General features: G+C 47.6%; 1 protein-coding gene across 1 annotated transcript; it reads right to left on the bottom strand.

Annotated features, from left to right (window-relative positions):
• Positions 1–133: 133 nt before the first annotated feature.
• On the bottom strand, positions 134–11,707 carry LOC125508383 (purple acid phosphatase 22). Its single transcript, XM_048673080.2, has 6 exons — positions 11,564–11,707; positions 11,337–11,418; positions 10,966–11,230; positions 932–1,798; positions 766–854; positions 134–682 (listed from the first exon to the last, which is right to left on the bottom strand). The coding sequence occupies exons 1-6, from the start codon at positions 11,691–11,693 to the stop codon at positions 466–468; spliced, it is 1,650 nt and encodes a 549-aa protein (XP_048529037.1). The 5' UTR covers positions 11,694–11,707; the 3' UTR covers positions 134–465.
• Positions 11,708–22,236: the final 10,529 nt, after the last annotated feature.

Raw genomic sequence — 22,236 nt, 5'->3', positions numbered from 1 at the left:
AGAACAGAGCGCCGGAATGCAAAACGGACAACGGGGAAAATGCTCGAATGCATGAGATGAACACGTATGCAAATGCAATGCACATGCTGACATGATATGAGATGCATGACAACGATAACAACACACGGAGACAAAAACCCAAACCCGATAAATAAAATAACTTAACGCCGGAAACGGCAAGAGTTGAATTACATATTGGGTAAATCATATCCGATGTGTTACACATAACCCTGATATTCAAGCAAGGTGGATATAAATAACAAGATAAAAGTAAGAAGAGTGGATTGTCTTGTCACATTGTTCACGCTACAGTCGCAAACGTACCCAACTTTAGCGAATGAATAATTCTTAAAAATGATCTTTTTTTTTTCTTATGCAAAGTGTTCAGTAGAGATTCTGCAAAGTGCCAAGGAATCCGGGGAATGACCGAATTTAAGAGTCAAACACTACGGTGTTTACTCATGTCTACAACTCGTCGTCCTGACGGCCGGCGGTTGCCGTGGACAGCTTTGGAGTAGCCAAGCTCTCCAGCCAGACCTCGTCGCGGACGGTGGCGTATTCGTCGTCGTTGCGGTGCCATGTCCAAACGGCGCTCGTCTCGTTGACGATTCTCAGCCGACCGTGCCCGAAGCTCGCCTCCCGGAACACCGACAGGTGCGCTGACCTGTGATCCTTGTGGAACCTTCAACAAAACAACAAGAATCCCTTTTAAAATTTATAAGAAAGAGACCAAGGAGATCAGAAACAGTGAGATCGATCGCCTACTTGAGAGCAAGCCCTTCCCTGTTGCCGCCGTCGCCAATGGTGATGTACATCGGGCCCCGGCTGTCGGCCTCGTTGTCGTAGATCCTTGTCTGGCTCATCCACCAGCCAAAAAGTTAGCCTGTTTTGCACTTCATCGATGGAGCAAAAATATAGTAGTAGGGCTTACGAATCGCTCGTAGGCGTGAACGTGTCCGGAGAAGACGACGTCGACGCGGGCCTCGTAGAGGAGCCTCTCCATGGCGGCGCGCATCGCCTCGCCCTCCCCCTGGTGCGCCTGGTTGGTGTTGTACCACGGCGCGTGCAGCAGCACCAGCAGCCACGGCGTCTTCCGCCGGTCCACGCCGGCGAGGTCCCGCTCCAGCCACGCGTACTGCTCCGACCCTTGCTCGAACTCCGTGTAGGAGCCCAGCATCACGACGTGCGCCGCGCCGCCGGCCACGTCCAAGGAGTAGTAGAGGTTGGAGGCGGAGCCGCTCTCCTCGTGCGGCATGCGCCACCGCGCGTTGTACGCGACGAAGGGCGCGAAGCCCACGACGGGGAGCGCCTCCACCTCGTGGTTGCCCTCCGTCACCATCCACGGCCGCGCGCTCGCCAGCGGCTGCACCAGCCGCCCGAACGAGTCCCACAGCGGCTGCTGCGTGTCCGCGTACGACAGGTCGCCAGGGAGCAGCAGCATGTCGTAGTCCGCGCCGCCGATGTGCGACAGCGTCGACGCGGTCCAGCCTGTCTGGCCGAGGTCGCCGATGACGACGAGCTCGATCGGGAGGGACGCCGGTGGGGTCCTGAGGGTGAACTCGTCGCCGGCCTTGCCGCACCGGTAGTGGTAGGTCGTGCTGGCCGCCAGCGGGCCGATCGTCACGAGGTGGATCGCGCCGGACTTGTAGAAGAAGTAGCGGTACGTCGCGTGATTGCCGGTCGTGGACACCGTGTAGTTGCCGCGAGATTTGCCGTACTCCACCACCGACGGCGCGTTCCGGTCGTCAGTGACCCATGAAATCCGCATGCTGTTGCTTCCGACAGTTGAAATATGCACCTAACGGGTACCATGTTAAAATGTAAAATTAGTGAAAATACCCACAAAAGTAAACACAGTTACACATTTGTACAAGCACCCGATCCGTCATATTTTGTTTTTGTATAAACGTCCCTAAAACAAAGAATTGTATAAACACTAGCAAAAGAAGACCTGTGGCATAATAAATTCCTAAAAAAAGACCCGTGACATAAAGGCAAGTCTGAAAAAATATTTAAGTTATGAGCAAAACTTGTATTTATTTTAAATACACATAAGCACGTGTATCATATTTTGATAGAAGGGTAAGGCAAGAAAAAGATGGCTCGCTCTCTCCAACGGTCATCTCCCTCCCAGGCTCCGGCCGCCGCCAACGGGCCAATCCTCGGCCGCCGAGTCGCTCCCCCACAACCTCACCCGCCGGTACTTTGCTCCGAGGTCCGTCGGCCAGATAACGTCCTCAGTCTTCATGGTGTCGGCTCAGTTGCGTCGTCCCGCACGTCTGCGGAGGCGCCCCTTCCGGGCCGTTCACGGCCGGCTTCCGTCGACTTGGAACCGGACTGTGAAGGCTGGATTCAGGTCCGCAATCGTCGTCGCCAGCCCCGTTACGATGCGGCTCCTGCCGTCAAACATCTCGCTAGCTCCAAACCTTGGATTCCCCGGTGGCTGCTGGGTCGCTGCTTTAAATGTCTGGACGAGGGGCACCAGAAAGTGAATTGCTTCGGCGAGATTCGATGCCATAAGTGCTGGTTTTCGGGACATCTTGCCCGTGACTGCTCGTCGTTTCCCCATCGCCCTCCACCCCCCAGATCCAGATCCAGCCACGACCTCCCTTCGCGCGAGTCCGCTCAGCTCCAACCCTCCTCTGCTCCGGTGCCTCGCCCCCAGCGCGGCTCCGCCCGGCTCCATCCCCCCGTTGCTCCGGCGCCTTGCCCCCAGCGCGGTTCCGCCCAGCTCCAGCCTCGCGCTGCTCCGACGTCTCGCCCTCAGCGTGGTTCAGCTCGGCACCAAACCCACGCTGCTCCGGCGCCTCGACCGCAGCGTTGCCCGCCTCCGCCGCTCAGTATGGCGCACTACCCGTCGCTGGCCCACCAGCGCTTCCCTGGTGAACTCCTCACCCACGGCGACCCTGATCTGCGGCCAGCTAGGGGCGGCGGTATCATCGCGCGTACGGCGGGGATGGATGCTTTGGAGGCAGACTTCCGGAGCAGGGCGCTGCTCGCCACAGTGGGGGGCAGGAGGCCCGCGGTCTCCCCGGAGGCCCTGGTTCAATCCCTCACGAGGGTGTGCGGGGTCGAGAGGAGGCATGTCAGGGTCGAGGTAACACACCCGGCTGATTTCTTCATCACCTTCGCTTCCAACGCGGACTGCGACAACGTCTTCTCCCTTTCCGGCAAGCTACGGTGTGCTGGAGCGCCTATCTCCTTTCAGAGGTGGCATCGATGTGCCCAGGCCACCAGCGGCAAATTGGAGTTCTTCTGCAAGCTGGGTATAGAGGGGATGCCAGCAAGCGCCTGGGAGTGCGGAGCCATCAGTCAACTAATCAACAACCTCAATGGCCAACTGGTGGAGATCCTGCCGCCGGATGACCGCTGGCAATTGGAGGTTACAGCTTGGATGAAGAACCCCTCAGGCATTTCGAAGATCTATGACATGGAAGTTCCGGAGCCGGTTGGCCTGCCAGACTCTTTTGAGGAAGAGATTCAGAGGTCACCGCAGCATCCTTCGCCTCCAACGGACAGGCCGACGCTCATCCACCCTCTCACCATTCATGTACTGGATGTGGTGGATCGCACCGTCCCCTACATTCAGCTCAGGCCCAACTTCGTACCGAAGGATGACGAGGTCCTGACTAGAAGACACGATTACTCTCGTAGCTGCTTCCGGGGCAGAGTCGACGGTACGGGCCGGGGTGGGGTGCCCAACTCGGGTGCACATCCTTTCGGAGGCTCGGGCGGCTACGGCATGGCAGGCGACTGGGCGGCGGTCGCCGTGTCAATGGAGTTCTTCCTCCAGCTGGCGGCAGCGCGTTGTCCACGCTGAGATCGGTGGTGACCCCTTCATCTACGGTGCACTCCTGCACGGCGGTCACCACGCCGGTGCAGCAGCGCGTCATCGAGCCCTCTGCAGCGGGTTCTGGGAGTGCGTCACAGGCTTTGGCCTCGACGGCGGTCGGTTCGAGAGCGGCGGTCTCCACGCCAATTCTGCAGCTCTCGGGCGCGCCCACGGCGGTGGGCTCGGGGGCACTAGTTTCGACGCCAACCGTCGATCGGGCTACACTTCAGGTCACTGCGGTGCCGCGTAGACTGTCCTTCAGCCCGCCTTGTAAAGAAGCCAGCACGTCAGAGGTTGGGGAAGTGGTGAGGGAGGAGATCTCATGTGGCAACACTGATCAGGGAGGCGAGGTGCAGACTTTGGTGGAGCTGGCGCCTCTCTCGGCTGCCGGATACATGCCCTCGACTGTTATGGTGCAGAAGGACCAACGGGAGGAGGAAGACTCAAGGCGTCAAGATAAAACTAATGAAGAGGGTAGATGCCAGGCTGATGCTACTTCTGATTCGCCGCAGCACGCCGGACAGGGCCTTCAAATTCAGATTCCGCATCGGTGTGATGATAGTCAGAGCCCTGTGCGCACACCTATCGCCGTTCCTCTGGGGGAGCATCTGCTACTCCCGCGTGTGGTGAACGGTCATAGAACTGCGGAGGAGATGCTTTGGCAAGGTCTGGGTCGTACACCTGCTCCATCCATACTGGGGCCTAGGCATTCGGCGTCGGGGCCAACACGCAGGAAGAAAACTCTACCGCCTAATTTCACTCCGAGGAGAAGTGCTCGGCTGTGCAAGGCAGCTGGTGCTCACAAGATGGGGCCAGTGCAGCGGGCCCAAACTGTCCTGCTTCGACAGATGGGAGTTATTCAGGTGGAGGAACAAGTTTCTGACAAAGCTCTGGATGAGTATATCAAGCTGTTCGACAAGCCGCTGGCGCCTCATCATGTCAAAGCGGTGATCGCTCTCTTTGCCCCTGGAGAAGTGGAGTTTGACGAACCAATGCAGCCCGGTTTTGGTGCTTTCTCCCTTCCTGATGCTGTGGAGCCATGTGGTGCTTAGGTGTGAGTGAGGGGTTGCAGTGGTCGTTGGGGTTTGTGTTATGGCCATGTCTTTAGGTGTGTTAGTGTGGAATGTTAGGGGGCTTAATAACCCTGCTAGAAGGTGCTCGATCAGATTGTTCACCCAGTCCTTCAATGTTTCTTTAATTTGTTTTCAAGAATCTAAGATGGCTTTGTTGGATGCCACTGTGGTTTGCGAGACTTTGGGCCCTACTTTTGATGGGTTTGATTTTCTGCCAGCAGAGGGCACGAGAGGTGGCATGTTGATGGCCTGGAAATTTGACAAGTTGCGAGTATTCAATGTTCAGAAGGATGAGTTTATGCTCTCGGCTCAGGTTATATCCTTGGAGGATGGCAAAGAGTGGTTGGTGTCCTCTGTTTATGGGCCTCAAGGTGACTATGACAAAATAAGGTTTCTTGAGCAGATGGTGCAATTTGGTGATCAAGTGCACCTACCGTGGATCGTTGTGGGTGACTTCAATCTAGTCTACTCTGAGCATGAGCGCAGCTCTGGAAGAGGGAATAGGAGGCTTATTTCCAAATTCAGACACACCATAAACAGGCTTGGGCTTCATGATATGCCTTTGATGGGTAGGCGATACACTTGGTGCAACCAGCAGGAGCAATCTATCATGGCTAGGCTGGACAGAGTGCTTTTCAACAACGATTGGGAGGAGATACACCCCATTAGTGATCTGTTATTGCTCAGCTCAAATATTTCAGATCACTCACCGTTGCTCCTCACTTGTTCTGCCGCTAGGCCGCGGGCTAGCCGCTTTCGCTTTGAGAACTTCTGGTGCAAACTCCCAGGGTTCTTGGAGGTAGTTAAGGAGGCATGGGGACATGAAATTCTTGGTTGTGACCCGATGAAGATTCTGAGTATCAAGTTGTAGCGCACGGCGAAAGCATTAAGAAGTTGGGGTCAGAGGAGCATGAGCCGGCTGAATCTTCAGTTTCAGATGGCGAGCGAAGTCATTTTGCGTCTGGATACGGCACAAGAGGTCAGGACTCTGTCGGAGGAGGAGCGTAAGCTCAAAGCTTTTCTAAAAGGCAAGTGTTTGGCTTTTGCCTCGCTGGAAAGAGTGCGTCTTCGGCAACGCGCGAGAGTGCGGGATCTTAAGGAGGGGGACGCAAACTCCAAGTACTTCCACATGAAGGCTAATGGGAGACGTAGAAAACACTTGCTGCCGTATCTCAAAGCGGGTAACCAGACGGCAACGACTCTAGAGGACAAGTTGGATTTGGCTAGAAGCTTCTTCAGCAGCTTGATGGGCGCTCCGGAACACAGAAATCACACTATCTGTCTTGAAGAGTTGAACTTGGGGCAGCTCTCTCCGGAGATGGCAGCTGGTCTGGAAGGTGTGTTCACGGAAGAGGAAGTCAAGAAGATTATTATGGACATGCCCTCGGATAGAGCTCCGGGGCCGGATGGGTTCTCTGGGCTGTTCTTCAAGAGCTGCTGGGATATCATAGCGAAGGATTTTATGGCCTTTATGAAGGCGATGTACGATGGACGCTTCTACTCCTTCGGTGATCTCAATTCCTCCATCATAACCCTCCTGCCGAAGAAATTAGAGGCTCTGGAGATGGGTGATTTTCGACCCATCAATCTGATTCATGGGGCTGCCAAGATTTTTGCAAAAGTTCTCGCGGTTCGGGTGGCACCTTTTCTCCCAGCTCTAATATCTCAGGCTCAGAGTGCTTTTATCTGCAAGCGCAACATGCATGAAAACTTCAAGTTCGTGCGCAACACAGCTAGATGGCTCCATCAGAAGCGCAAGTCAGCAGTGTTAATGAAAATTGATATCTCCAAAGCCTTTGATACATTATCTTGGGAGTTCCTCCTTGAGGTGTTGAGGATGAGAGGCTTTGGATGACGTTGGTGCTCATGGATTTGTGGTCTCCTGTACACTGCATCTTCATCAGTTCTTATCAATGGAGAACTAAGTCAACCGTTTGCCTTGGGGCAGGGTGTTAGGCAAGGAGATTCTTTATCTCCTACTCTTTTCATCCTAGCCATGGACACACTGCATGGCATGTTGCAATGGGCGGTTCAACATCAGTTGCTGTCTGACATTGGGTGCAACACGAAGATTCCGAGGGCATCTATCTTTGCAGATGATGCAGTATTGTTTTTCAGGCCAGTTAGCTCAGACCTTCAAATCATATCCTCTATTCTAAAGCTACTTGGAGAGGCCACAGGCCTGAGAATCAACATGCAAAAGAGTACTATCACCACTATCCGTTGCGACGAAGAGGTAGCCGCGGTGGTGGAAGAGCACTTCCAGTGCAGGAGGCAACAATTCCCTATTCGATACCTGGGACTTCCTCTTTCCATTTATAGGATGCGACGTCAAGATCTGATTCCTCTCATTGACAAGTTCTCGGATAAATTGAAGGGGTGGAAGCCGAGGATGCTAGCTGTTGTGGGCTGCCTGACTCTAACCCGCTCGGTACTCATGGCCTTGCCTATACACCCGATGGCTGTGCTTCCCATGCCGGCATGGGCCATTAAGATTATTAACAGGTGATGTCGGGGGTTTATATGGAAAGGGGAGAAGGAAATCAATGGTGGCCATTGTCTTATGCCTTGGTCTAGAGTTTGTTTACCTCTAGAGGTGGGAGGGCTCGGTATTATTAATCTGAAGTGGTTCGGCTTCGCTCTTAGATGTAAGTGGCCTTGGTTACTCTGGGACGCTGAAGAGAGACCGTGGCAACTGATCCCCGAGGCAACGGAGAAGGAGGTGCAGGCCATGTTCTCCGCGGCCTGTCGCATAAGCTTGGGCGACGGCGAGTCCGCAAGGTTCTGGACGGATAAGTGGCTCCCGGATGGCCGCTCAATTGCTGAGTTGGCTCCGGCTTTGCTCTCCTTTGTCAAGTACAAAAACAAATCGGTAAGAGAGGCCTTGCAAGATAGGGCCTGGATCAGGGACATATATGGAGGTTTGTCGCTCATAGCCATGGGACAATACCTGAGGGTCTGAGATCTTGTTCAAGACACTTCGTTAAACTTGGGTATGAGGGATCGGCCAGTTTGGAAATTGACTCATGATCTGCAGTTTTCGATGAAGAGTGCATACCAGATGTTCTTCTTAGGGAACACTCGGTTTGCCTGTTATAAGCCAATCTGGAAATCCAAAGCGCCGCCGCGTTGCAAGTTTTTTATGTGGCTTGCTGTTCATAGAAGATGTCTGACGGCTGATAATTTAGAAAGAAGGAATTGGCCTTCCAACGAAGTTTGCCCCCTGTGTTCCTCTGAACCTGAAACTTGCTCGCACTTATTTGTGCACTGCAGTTTTAGTATTCAGGTTTGGGAGAGGTTCAGAGCATGGGCAAAAGTTGATTTTCAGATTCCAAATATCAACTTCAGCACCACGGAAGACTGGTGGTTGAATGCTAGGGCGGGGATCCCCAAGCAAATGAGGCGTAATTTTGATACAATTGCCATCCTTCTACATTGGAGAATCTGGAAGGAAAGAAATGCAAGGATATTCGAAAACGTGGCGAGCACTCCTGACAAGGTTCGGGATCTGATCTTGGAGGATATACACATGTGGAGAGCGGCCGGCTGTATCAGCGACTTGGCGACATAACCTGGCCGGGAGCGTGTTTCAGTTTTGACTGGGGGCTCAATTCTTCAAGCCGGATGACCGGTTTAGCTGCATCAAGGAGAGCTGGCTGCAGGCAAGGGCCGGTGTGCCCAAGATGATGAGTCGCAACTTGACCAGACGGCTAGCAGCACAGAAAGAGTGCTGGATCTGGTGCGTGAAGTCATTCAGCAGGATGCATTTCCAGCGACTAGCTTTGACCAAACTTGTTTGTTCAGGCTCACGTGTGTCCATCGCTGTTCTAGGAGAACATCCTCTGGTTTTCAGTTCTAGTGCGCCTAGACTGTTAACCATCTTGTATTTCTTTCCCATCTAATAAAGTTCGGCCAATGGCCCTTCGAGATAGAAGGGGTAAAGAAACTCATCCACAAGTTTACAATCCGGGTACATGATCCATACGCCGACTACTCGCTACGCCCTGCGTATACAACTCCGCAAATAGTACTTGCAAATCCCCTCCGAGCACAATTCTTAATAAATAAAAACAGAATTCCAAGTTTTAGAAAAATCGGAAAATTAAACACATACATAGGGATGCATACCACATGTTTGCAAAGTTTTAGAAAACTCTGGGTTGCCCAGTGCTAGCAGTTGCTCACAAATGATATTGAACTAGAAAGGTTGGGCGCGCTTTGTTGCGCCGTTGGTGTTGTTGGGTTTCTTAAAAAAAATACTCACTCTGTTTTAAAATAGAAGGTGTATTACCTTTTTGAAAGTCAAGCTTGTTAATTTTGATAAATTTTTCAGAGAAATGTATCAAGATCCATAATATCAAATTGGTATGATAGATTCATCATGAAATGGGTTTTCATATTTCTTTTGTTCAATATTGTGGATGTTGATATTTTTTTCTCTGAACTTGGTCAAAGTTGAAGAAATTTAATTTGCCAAAAAAAACTAAAACCCCTTATATTTTGGAACCGATGGAATATTTAGTTTGGGCATGTGGGGGAGATGGTGGAGTGTGTTTATTTTTATTTATAATGCAATGATTTGATGGGCCTTTCATAGTGTGGTACTACCTCCGTCCTGGTTTATTGATCCCTTTTGTATTCTGTGCCAAATTTTGACCTTAAATTTAACTAACGAAATCTTAATGCATGTCATAGAAAATAATATCATTGGAAACATCAAATACGAATCCAACGATATAATTTTTGGTGACATGCATTAATATTTTCTTAGTTAAACCAAGACGGAGGTAGTATGTGTTATCCGCTAACCAACATATATTCATGTGGGGGCAATTTCTGCGTCGGTGGTTGCATGTACTATATTGGTGATACAATAGCACATGTTGCCTTTTTTTCTAGGTGGTGGGAGGGTGTGTGGGACTGATATGTTTTTATAGACCGGTTGCTGCTGATTTATTTGAAAAATCATTCACCCGTATTTAGACCAAATTCAAAATCGAATACCTCAACTGAACGAAAGAGTTTTAGAATTAAAGAACGTATGAAAGCAAAACAATTGAACGGGAGAGTTCTTTTAGAAATTGTTGATCGAGTCAAAATCAGGTGACTCAATTCTGATTTGAAGATCTCAATTAATTATGAGGCCTTAAAAATTAGAAAGCTTAGTGTATAGTATAAAATAATTGAATAAAAGAGCTTTGAAAAATTGTTGACCCGATTAAAATCAGATAACCAATTTTAATTGGAGACTTCAAGGGACAAAGGAGCATTGTGTTATCAAGGATTTGGTCTTGAAATTTGCCTAAGGATGGAAACTACAGTCCGGAGAACTACAGTCCCGCAAAAAAAGAAAAACAAATCTACAGTCCCGGGAACGGCCAGCCCGAGTACGAGGCTCGGCTTGGGTGCGTGGTTTTTCTTTTATAAAAAAAATGCTAACATGGGCTGCTCTCTAAGCTTTTGGTGAAATGCGAGTTTTCAGAAAATTCACGTTTCTTTTAAATGATATTTGGCCGTGCAGAGAAGGCGACTACTTTTCGTACTGAGTAGAGTACTGACGATGTCAGTTTCATCATCTTTATAGTAGGCACAACTGGACTGGTGGGTGGAGGAATTAAACCCCTCTGTTAAAATCTGCACATGATCATGGCAGCATCTTGTACAGACATCAAGAATCAAGCAGCGTTTTTCTTCTTCGAGGAACTTTGTAAGTGTTGCAAACAGTACTAAGGGGTAACTGAAATTAACCACAGATTTAGTTGCTAACATCGAGATCAGATTATCCATTGTCATTGTTATCCATTGTTTGGGTATCTGCTAAACATCGAAGATGATCTGTCTATACAAGCAAAAAAGCAACGCATGGGGGATAAAACAGAGTTGACCGATCAAGGACGCTTCTGCCACCAAATTTTTGACCGCGAAAATTCTTATGAATCAGCTGCGCACGTCTCCGTGTGACAAAACGAACAAGAAGCAGCTAAAAAATAACTCCGCAAGAAACGCCAAATTCTTGCACACACATTTGAGAGTTGTTCAGGGCCAAAAATCCGCCCTTACCTGCTGAGGATGAGCCGCTGGCTTGTCGTGCGCCGTCAGCACGAGCGGGCTCGGCGGCGGCCGGACGTACTCGTCGGCGCGCGCGCAGAGAAACACCAGCGACGTGAGCCCCTGCATGAGCAGCCTCCACGAGTGCGCCATGGCTCCCACCAACAAGTCCCCGTAGAAGGTGCCGGTGACGCTGCGCCCGAGCGCCGCCTGGTTCACGCAACGAAGGCACCGCTCGTTGGCCGCCGCGAAGAGGACCCTGGCCACGCCGAGGACGCTGCCGGCCGCGGCGTGGTATAAAACGCGGGTGAGCGCAACGGCCACGCGGAATGCCGCGCACATGAACAGTAGCGTGCGGAGCAGAATGGCGGTCCGCCTCTTACGCGTGTCGCCGCGATGCCAGGAGGAGGTCGTCCCCTCCGTCGCCGTCACCGTCGCCGACCTTGGCTTTAAGAAGCACGGGACCTGGTAGGGTGTAGCCGCACGCCATTACGTTAATAGTATTATGGGACGAAGACTTTCTGCAGAGCATGTTGTGGCCTCGTAGTCGTAGGTATCCGGAGGAGCATATCCTTGCTCCTGGCGGAGATGCCACGGGCGTTTGTCTTACCTGACATGTGCCGTCGGCGGCTGTGGCGGTTGCGGCTGCCGGAGAGGAGGTGCGCGCTCGTGCTGGTGCTGGCGGTGGCGGGGTGGTGGAGGGGGAGGAAGGGAGGAGATAGGTAGGCTGGGGCTGGCATTGCTGCAACTTTTACCGAAGCTTTTTTTTATCTGTTCCTCCTCTTTTCTCTTTTCTGCATTCTTTTGAGCGAGCCTCCGTGGCAATATATGTCGCTGTTTGGATCATTGGATGGGAGCTGAAAGCAGCACGCCAGCTGCTACTGACGCATTGGAGGTTGATAACCTGATGGGGACAGGAGAGGCTGAAGACATGCGAGGTGGCCAGCAATCTAGTCAGTGAATCGCTTTATGACTTTGATAGAAGGAGTCTGGATAATTGCAATGAGTCAATGATTATGATTTCTTTCCAAAACTAGTTACCGACCCATGCACCTTCATGGGCCAGTAGCTATTACTACAACGGAAAATGCATTGCAACTCTCGGGTGCCACACAACCTTATATGAAAAATGCATTGAAATATAAGAAAAATATGATTATTTTTTTTGAAATTTTGGGATATGAAACCTGAGTGTTCGTTGTACACATGTGCTCGTTTTCTTGAGGAATGGGTGCGCGTGGTATGCGCGGCATAGGAATTACAGTCCGACATATGTCACATTCAGTTTTTTAATACACATTTGATTTTTTTATCCTTTTTATTGGCATTACCATGGGCACCTATTACCCATGAAACTGAACATGTGTGTACAACGGGCACCCAAGTTTCATATCCCAAAATTTCAGATTTTTTTACTTTTCTAATATGTTTCTTAATGCTTTTTTCATATAGGGGTGTGTGGCACCCAAGAGCCACAAATCCTCATCCTTACTACAACACATAACTTAGGGCATCTCCAATGCCGTGCCGCAAAACACTTGCATGTTTTTTGTCATCCAACAATGTGTCGTTAACGTCTTGAACATGTCCGCATGTCTGAGTTTCAGCAAACCAAATGCAAAGTTAGGGGAGGTTTGCGTGAGTATGGACCATCATCACGTAGGACTCCGACAACCCCGGCTACCCAAAACCTCATTTGGAGCCCATGAATTTGGCTGCATCCACACTGTTATGGTGCCAAAGCATGCACATTCCCACCCTCTCTAGCAGATTGATGTCGCCGTCCACCCATGTTCCCGGCCTTTTCGTCGTCCGTCGCCGCATGAATCCGTTCGTACCATTGCCGGAGTCGAAGAAGGAGGATGAAACTTTGGTGGCCGCCTGGAAGATCAACTCGATGACCCGCAACGTGGGCCACCGCGTCTAAAGGATCAAGGAGAAAGTGGCTTTGGTGGCCGTCCACCCGCCATCTCCTAAGAAGGACGGAGTGCCGGGACGGGGGTGATTGGCCGAGCGGGGATAGGGCATCGCCGCTGCCAATGTAGTCATCGCTCCGGCCAATGCAGATATGCAACAGACGTACTACTATGCGGCGATGCAGCTCAGTCATCAGCACCCATCCTCGGCTACTCTCGGCACATCCAGGCCATGGGTTGTCGACCTAAACGAACCTGTTCATTTCGCCGAGTCACCACTGTTATAGCTTGTTTGGTTGCAGACGTCCGGTGTGGCAATTGGGTGTCTGCTCTCTGTTTGCTGACATATCTCACCCGAGCAGGACGCCGAAAAATGATGGGGATAAGTTGAATATCATCCATGGCGGATGTGGCTTTGAGAACGAACAATTGGGGACTCCTAAACAGAGATATACAACGAGTCGCCGGGCACAAACAGCGAGCAGCCGGGCATGTACAACGAGTAGTTGGGCACATACACCCAGCCGCCATACTCATATGCCAAGAAGACGGGCCTTGATATGGAGGATTGGTCAGCCGACGATGACCGAAAGAAGAGTGGGTGGGGAGAAAGCTCTAATTGGAGGGAGGACGAATTGTTGTGCAAAGCTTGGTCGGCCACTAGTGTGGATCTGTTTCAAGGCATGGAGCAAAGAGGCTTTCAGTACAATGTTCATACTTGGTTCCATGAGCACAAGAACTTCGATCCCTACAGCATGGAAGTGATCCGAGATCATTCGATAAAGTCGCTCTCCCATTGATGATACATGTCAGAGCCCTAGAATAAAGTGTTGGGAACGCAGTATTTCAAAAAATTTACCTACGATCACGCAAGATCTATCTAGGAGATGCATAGCAACAAGAGGGGAGAGTGTGTCTACGTACCCTCGTAGACCGAAAGCGGAAGCATTAAGTAACACGGTTGATGTAGTCGAACATCTTCGCGATCCAACCGATCAAGTACCGAATGCACGGCACCTCCGCGATCTGCACACGTTCAGCTCGGTGATGTCCCTCGTGCTCTTGATCCAGTTGAGGCCGAGGGTGAGTTGCGTCAGCATGATGGCGTGTTGACGGTGATGATGAAATTACCGACGCAGGGCTTCGCCTAAGCACTACGACAATATGACCGAGGTGGAAAACTGCGGAGGGGGGCACCGCACATGGCTAAAGATCAACTTGTGTGTCTATGGGGTGCCCCTTCCCCCGTATATAAAGGAGGGGAGGAGGAGGAGGGCCGGCCTCAAGGGGCGCACCCAAAGGGGGGATTCCTACTCCTAGTAGGAGTAGGTTTCCCCCTTTCCTAGTCCAAGTAGGAGAAGAAGGAAGGAGAGGGAGAGGGAGAAGGAAAGAGGGGGACGCCGTCCCCTCCTAGTCCAATTCGGACCAGCCCATGGGGGGCGTGATGCCTCCCCTTGTGGCCATTCTCTCCTTTCCACTAAAGCCCAATAAGGCCCAATACTTCCCCCGGCGAATTCCCGTAACTCTCCGGTACTCTGAAAAATACCCGAATCACTCGGAACCTTTCCGATGTCCGAATATAGCATTCCAATATATCGATCTTTATGTCTCTACCATTTCGAGACTCCTCGTCATGTCCGTGATCTCATCCGGGACTCCGAACAACCTTTGGTACATCAAATCACATAACTCATAATACAAATCGTCATCGAACGTTAAGCGTGCGGACCCCACGGGTTCGAGAACTGTGTAGACATGACCGAGACACATCTCCGGTCAATAACCAATAGCGGAACCTGGATGCTCATATTGGCTCCTACATATTCTACGAATATCTTTATTGGTCAAACCGCATAACAACATACGTCATTCCCTTTGTCATCGGTATGTTACTTGCCCGAGATTCGATCGTTGGTATCATCATACCTAGTTCAATCTAATTACCGGCAAGTCTTTTTACTCATTTCGTAAAGCATCATCCCGTAACTAACTCATTAGTCACATTGCTTGCAAGGCTTATAGTTATGTGCATTACCAAGAGGGCCCAAAGATACCTCTCCGACAATTGGAGTGACAAATCCTAATCTCGATCTATGCCAACTCAACAAACACCATCGAAGACACCTGTAGAGCATCTTTATAATCACCCAGTTACGTTGTGACATTTGATAGCACACTAAGTGTTCCTCCGGTATTCGAGAGTTGCATAATCTCATAGTCAGAGGAACATGTATAAGTCATGAAGAAAGCAATAGCAATAAACTAAACGATCATAGTGCTAAGCTAACGGATGGGTCTTGTCCATCACATCATTCTCTAATGATGTGATCCCGTTCATCAAATGACAACACATTGTCTATGGCTAGGAAACTTAACCATCTTTGATTAACGAGCTAGTCTAGTAGAGGCATACTAGGGACACTCTGTTTGTCTATGTATTCACACATGTACTAAGTTTCCGGTTAATACAATTCTAGCATGAATAATAAACATTTATCATGATATAAGGGAATATAAATAACAACTTTATTATTGCCTCTAGGGCATATTTCCTTCAGTCTCCCACTTGCACTAGAGTCAATAATCTAGTTCACATCGTCATGTGATTTCACACCAATAGTTCACATCTTTATGTGATTAGTTCACATCTTCATGTGACTAATACCCAAAGGGTTTACTAGAGTCAATAATCTAGTTCACATCGCTATGTGATTAACATCCAAAGAGTGATCATGTTTTGCTTGTGAGAGAAGCAACATTCAGATCTGTATGTATTTTGCAAATTTCTATGTCTACAATACTCTGCACGGAGCTACTCTAGCTAATTGCTCCCACTTTCAATATGTATCTAGATCGAGACTTAGAGTCATCTAGATCGGTGTAAAAAGCTTGCATCGACGTAACTCTTTACGATGAACTCTTTTATCACCTCCATAACCGAGAAATATTTCCTTAATCCTCTAAGGATAATTTTGGCCGCTGTCTAGTGATCTACTCCTAGATCACTATTGTACTCCCTTGCCAAAATCATGCTAAGGTATACAATAGGTCTGGTACACAACATAGCATAATTTATAGAACCTATGATTGAGGCATAGGGAATGACTTTTCATTCTCTTTCTATTTTCTGTCATGGCCGGGTTTTGAGTCTTTACTCAATTTCACATGTTACAACTCAGGCAAGAACTCCTTCTTTGACTGATCCATTTTGAACTCCCTCAAAATCTTATCAAGGTATGTAATCATCGAAAGTCTTATCAAGCGTCTTGATCTATCTTTATAGATCTTGATGCCCAATATGTAAGTAGCTTTACAGGTAATTCTTTCTTTGAAAAACTCCTTTCAAATTCTCCTTTATGCTTTCCAGAAAATTCTACATCATTTCCGATCAACAATATGTCATTCACATATACTTATCAGAAATGTTGTAGTGCTCCCACTCACTTTCTTGTAAATACAGACTTCACTGCAAGTCTTTATAAAACTATATGCTTTATCAACTCATCAAAGCGTATATTCCAACTCCGATATGTTTGCACCAGTCCATAGATGGATCGTTGGAGCTTGCACACTTTGTTAGCACCTTTAGGATTGACGAAACTTTCTTGTTGTATCATATACAACTCTTTTTTTCAGAAATCCATGAAGGAATGCAGTTTTGACATCCATTTGCCAGATTTCATAAAATGTGCCAATTGCTAACATGATTCAGACAGACTTAAGCATCACTACGAGTGAGAAAATCTCATCGTAGTCAACACCTAGAACTTGTCGAAAACTTTTTTTTGACAATTCGAGCTTTGTAGATAGTAACACTACTATCAGCGTCCGTCTTCCTCTTTAAGATCCATTTATTCTCAATGGCTTGCCGGTCAATGGGCAAGTCCACCAAAGTCCACACTTTGTTCTCATACATGGATTCTATCTCAGATTTCATGGCCTCAAGCCATTTTGCGGAATCTGGGCTCATCATCGCTTCCTCATAGTTCGTAGGTTCGTCATGGTCAAATAACATGACCTCCAGAACAGGATTACCGTACCACTCTGGTGCGGATCTTACTCTGATTGACCTACGAGGTTCGATAGTAACTTGATCAGAAGTTTTCATGATCATCATCATTAGCTTCCTCACTAATTGCTGTATGAATCATTGGAACTGATTTCTATGATGAACTACTTTCCAATAAGGGAGCAGGTACAATTACCTCATCAAGTTCTACTTTCCTCCCACTCACTTCTTTCGAGAGAAACTCCTTCTCTAGAAAGGATCCACTCTTGGCAACAAAGATATTGTCTTCGGATCTGTGATAGAAGGTGTACCCAACAGTTTTTTTGGGTATCCTATGAAGACGCACTTCTCCGATTTGTGTTTGAGCTTATCAGGTTGAAACTTTTTCGCATAAGCATCGCAACCCCAAACTTTAAGAAACGTCAGCTTAGGTTTCTTGCTAAACCACAGTTCATACGGTGTCTCAACGGATTTTTAGACGGTGTCCTATTTAACGTGAATGCAAATGTCTCTAATGCATGACCCCAAAACGATAGTGGTAATTCGGTAAGAGACATCATACATTGAACCATATCTAATAAAGTACGGTTATGACGTTCGAACACACCATTACATTGTGGTGTTCTAGGTGGCATGAGTTGCAAAACTATTCCACACTGTTTCAAATGAAGACCAAAATCGTAACTCAAATATTGTTTTCCGCGATCATATCATAGAAACTTTATATTCTTGTTACGATGATTTTCCACTTCACTCTGAAATTCTTTGAACTTTTCAAATGTTTCAGACTTATATTTCATCAAGTAGATATACCCATATCTGCTCAAATCATCTGTGAAGGTCAGAAAATAACGATACCCGCCGTGAGCCTCAACACTCTTTGGACCGCACACATCAGTATGTATTATTTCCAACCAGTCTGTTGCTCGCTCTATTGTTTTGAAGAATGGAGTCTTAGTCATCTTGCCCATGAGGCAAGGTTCGCAAGCATCACTTGATTCATAATCAAGTGATTCCAAAAGTCCATCAGAATGGAGTTTCTTCATGCGCTTTACACCAATATGACCTAAACGGCAGTGCCACATATAAGTTGCACTATCATTATTAACTTTGCATCTTTTGGCTTCAATATTATGAATATGTGTATCACTACGATCGAGATTCAATAAACCATTCACCTTGGGTGTATGACCACAGTAGGTTTTATTCATGTAAACAGAATAACAATTATTCTTTGACTTAAATGAATAAACGTATTGCAATAAACATGATCCAGTCATATTATGCTCAACACAAACACCAAATAACATTTATTTTAGGTTCAACACTAATCACGAAGGTAAAGGGAGCGTGCGATGGTGATCTTATCAACCTTGGAATCACTTCCAACACACATCGTCACCTTGCTCTCAACTAGTCTTTGTTCATTTTGCAACTCCTATTTCGAGTTACTAATCTTAGCAACTGAACCGGTAAAAAATACCCTAGGGTTACTACGAACACTAGTAAACTACACATCAATAACATGTATATCAAATATACTTTTGTTCACTTTGCCATCCTTCTTATCCGCCAAGTATTTGGGGTAGTTCTGCTTCCAGTGACCATTCCCTTTGCAGTAGAGGCACCCAGTTTCAGGCTTAGGTCTAGCTTTGGGCTTCTTCACGGGAATGGCAACTTGCTTGCCATTCTTCTTGAAGTTCCCTTTCTTTCCCTTGCCCTTTTACTTGAAACTAGTGGTCTTGTCAAGCATCAACACTTGATGTTTTTTCTTGATTTCTACCTTCACCAATTTCAGCATCACGGAGAGCTTGGGAATCGTTTCCGTTATCCCTTGCATATTATAGTTCATCATGAAGTTCTAGTAACTTGGTGATAGTGACTAGAAAACTCTGTCAATCACTATCTTATCTGGAAGATTAACTCCCACTTGATTCAAGTGATTGTAGTACTCAGACATTCTGAGCACATGCTCACTAGTTGAGCTATTCTCCTCCATCTTGTAGGAAAAGTACTTGTCAGAGGTCTCATACCTCTTAACACGGGCATGAGTCTGAAATACCAATTTCAGCTCTTGGAACATCTCATATGCTTTGTGGCATTCAAAATGTTTTGAAGTCCCGGTTCTAAGCCATAAAGTATGGCACACTAAACTATCAAGTAGTCATCATATCGAGCTTGTCAAACATTCATAATGTCTGCATCTGCTCCTACAAAAGGTCCATCACCTAGCGGTGCATCAAGGACATAATTCTTCTGTGCAGCAATGAGGATAATCCTCAGATCACGGAGCTAGTCCGCATCATTGCTACTAACATCTTTCAACATAGTTTTCTCTAGGAACATATCATAAATAAAACGGGGAAGCTATACGCGAGCAATTGATCTACAACATAGATATGCAAATACTATCAGGACTAAGTTCATGATAAATTTAAGTTCAATTAATCATATTACTTAAGAACTCCCACTTAGATAGACATCCCTCTAATCATCTAAGTGATCACATGATCCATATCAACTAAACCATGTCCGATCATCACGTGAGATGGAGTAGCTTTCAATGGTGAACATCACTATGTTGATCATATCTACTATATGATTCACGCTCGACCTTTTGGTCTCACTGTTCCGAGGACATATCTGCATATGCTAGGCTCGTCAAGTTTAACCCGAGTATTTTGCGTGTGCAAAACTGGCTTGCACCCATTGTATGTGAACGTAGAGCTTATCACACCCGATCATCACATGGTGTCTCGGCACGACGAACTATCGCAACGGTGCATACTCAGGGAGAACACTTATACCTTGAAATTTTATTAAGGGATCATCTCATAATGCTACCGTCGTACTAAGAAAAATAGGATGCATAAAAGATAAACATCACATGCAATCAAAATATGTGACATGATATGGCCATCATCATCTTGTGCCTTTGATCTCTATCTCCAAAGTACCGTCATGATCCCATCGTCATCGGCATGACACCATGATCTCCATCATCTTGATCTTTATCAACGTGTCGTCACATGGTCGTTTCGCCAACTATTGCTATCGCATAGCAATAAAGTAAAGAAATTATATGGCGCTTGCATCTTATGCAATAAAGAGACAACCATAAGGCTCCTGCCACTTGCCGATAACTGTAACAAAACATGATCATCTTATACAACAACGTCTTGACCATATCACATCACAACATGCCCTGCAAAAACAAGTTAGACGTCCTCTACTTTGTTGTTGCAAGTTTTACGTGGCTGCTACGGGCTTAGCAAGAACCATTCTTACCTACGGCATAAAAACCACAACGTGGTATAGTGATTACTTTTTGATCTTCAGAAAGAACCCTGTTCATTGAATCCCATTCAACTAAAGTTGAAGAAACTGACACCCACCAGCCACCTGTGTGCAAAGCATGCCGGTAGAACCAGTCTCATGAACGCGGTCATGTAATGTCGGTCCGGGCCGCTTCATCCAACAATACCGCCGAATCAAGAAACAACTAGTGACGACAAGCAATATGTATATTCCCATGCCCACAACTCCTTTGTGTTCTACTCGTGCAAACAACATCTACGCATAGACCTGGCTCGGATGCCACTGTTGGGGAACACAGTATTTCAAAAAATTTACCTAAGATCACGCAAGATCTATCTAGGAGATGCATAGCAACGAGAGGGGAGAGTGTGTCTACGTACCCTCGTAGACCAAAAGCGGAAGCGTTAAGTAACATAGTTGATGTAGTCGAACGTCTTCGCGATCCAACCGATTAAGTACCGAACGCACGGCACCTCCGCGATCTGCACACGTTCAGCTCGGTGACGTCCCTCGTGCTCTTGATCCAGTTGAGGCCGAGGGTGAGTTGCGTCACCACAATGGCGTGTTGACGGTGATGATGAAATTACTGATGCAGGGCTTCGCCTAAGCACTACAACAATATGACCGAGGTGGAAAACTGTGGAGGGGGCACTACACACGGCTAAAGATCAACTTGTGTGTCCATGGGGTGACCCCTCCCCCGTATATAAAGGAGGGGAGGAGTAGGAGGGCCAGCCTCAAGGGGCGCGCCCAAAGGGGGGATTCCTACTCCTAGTAGGAGTAGGTTTCCACCTTTCCTAGTCCAAGTAGGAGAAGAAGGAAGGAGAGGGAGAGGGAGAAGGAAAGAGGGGGGCGCCGCCCCCTCCTAGTCCAATTCGGACCAGCCCATGGGGGCATGATGCCTACCCTTGTGGCCATTCTCTCCTTTCCACTAAAGCCCAATAAGGCCCAATACTTTCCCCGACGAATTCCCGTAACTGTCCGGTACTCCGAAAAATACCAGAATCACTCGGAACCTTTCCGATGTCCGAATATATCCTTCCAATATATCGATATTTACGTCTCGACCATTTCAAGACTCCTCGTCATGTCCGTGATCTCATCTGGGACTCCGAACAACCTTCGGTACATCAAATCACATAACTCATAATACAAATCGTCATCGAACGTTAAGCGTGCGGACCCCACAGGTTCGAGAACTATGTAGACATGACCGAGACACATCTCCGGTCAATAACCAATAGCGGAACCTGGATGCTCATATTGGCTCCTAGATATTCTACGAAGATCTTTATCGGTCAAAGCACATAACAACATACGTTGTTCCCTTTGTCATCGGTATGTTACTTGCCCGAGATTCGATCATCGGTATCATCATACCTATTTCAATCTCATTACCGGGAAGTCTCTTTACTCGTTCCGTAATGCATCCTGTAACTAACTCATTAGTCACATTGCTTGCAAGGCTTATAGTGACGTGCATTACCGAGAGGGCCCAAAGATACCTCTCCAACAATCGGAGTGACAAATCCTAATCTCGATCTATGCCAACTCAACAAACACCATCGAAGACACCTGTAGAGCATCTTTATAATCACCCACTTACGTTGTGACGTTTGATAGCACACTAAGTGTTCCTCCAGTATTCGAGAGTTGCATAATCTCATAGTCAGAGGAACATGTATAAGTCATGAAGAAAGCAATAGCAATAAACTAAACGATCATAGTGCTAAGCTAACGGATGGGTCTTGTCCATCACATCATTCTCTAATGATGTGATCCCGTTCATCAAATGACAACACATGTCTATGGCTAGCAAACTTAACCATCTTTGATTAACGAGCTAGTCTAGTAGAGGCATACTAGGGACACTCTGTTTGTCTATGTATTCACACATGTACTAAGTTTCCGGTTAATACAATTCTAGCATGAATAATAAACATTTATCATGATATAAGGAAATATAAATAACAACTTTATTATTGCCTCTAGGGCATATTTCCTTCATAAAGTTTGTAGTTAGTTGCATCAGGGTCATTC

The sequence above is a fragment of the Triticum urartu genome, chromosome 5A (assembly GCF_056163025.1).
Source record: "Triticum urartu cultivar PI428250 chromosome 5A, HENAU_Tu73, whole genome shotgun sequence".
NCBI lineage: Eukaryota > Viridiplantae > Streptophyta > Magnoliopsida > Poales > Poaceae > Triticum > Triticum urartu.
This window is presented reverse-complemented; position numbering and strand designations above follow the sequence as displayed.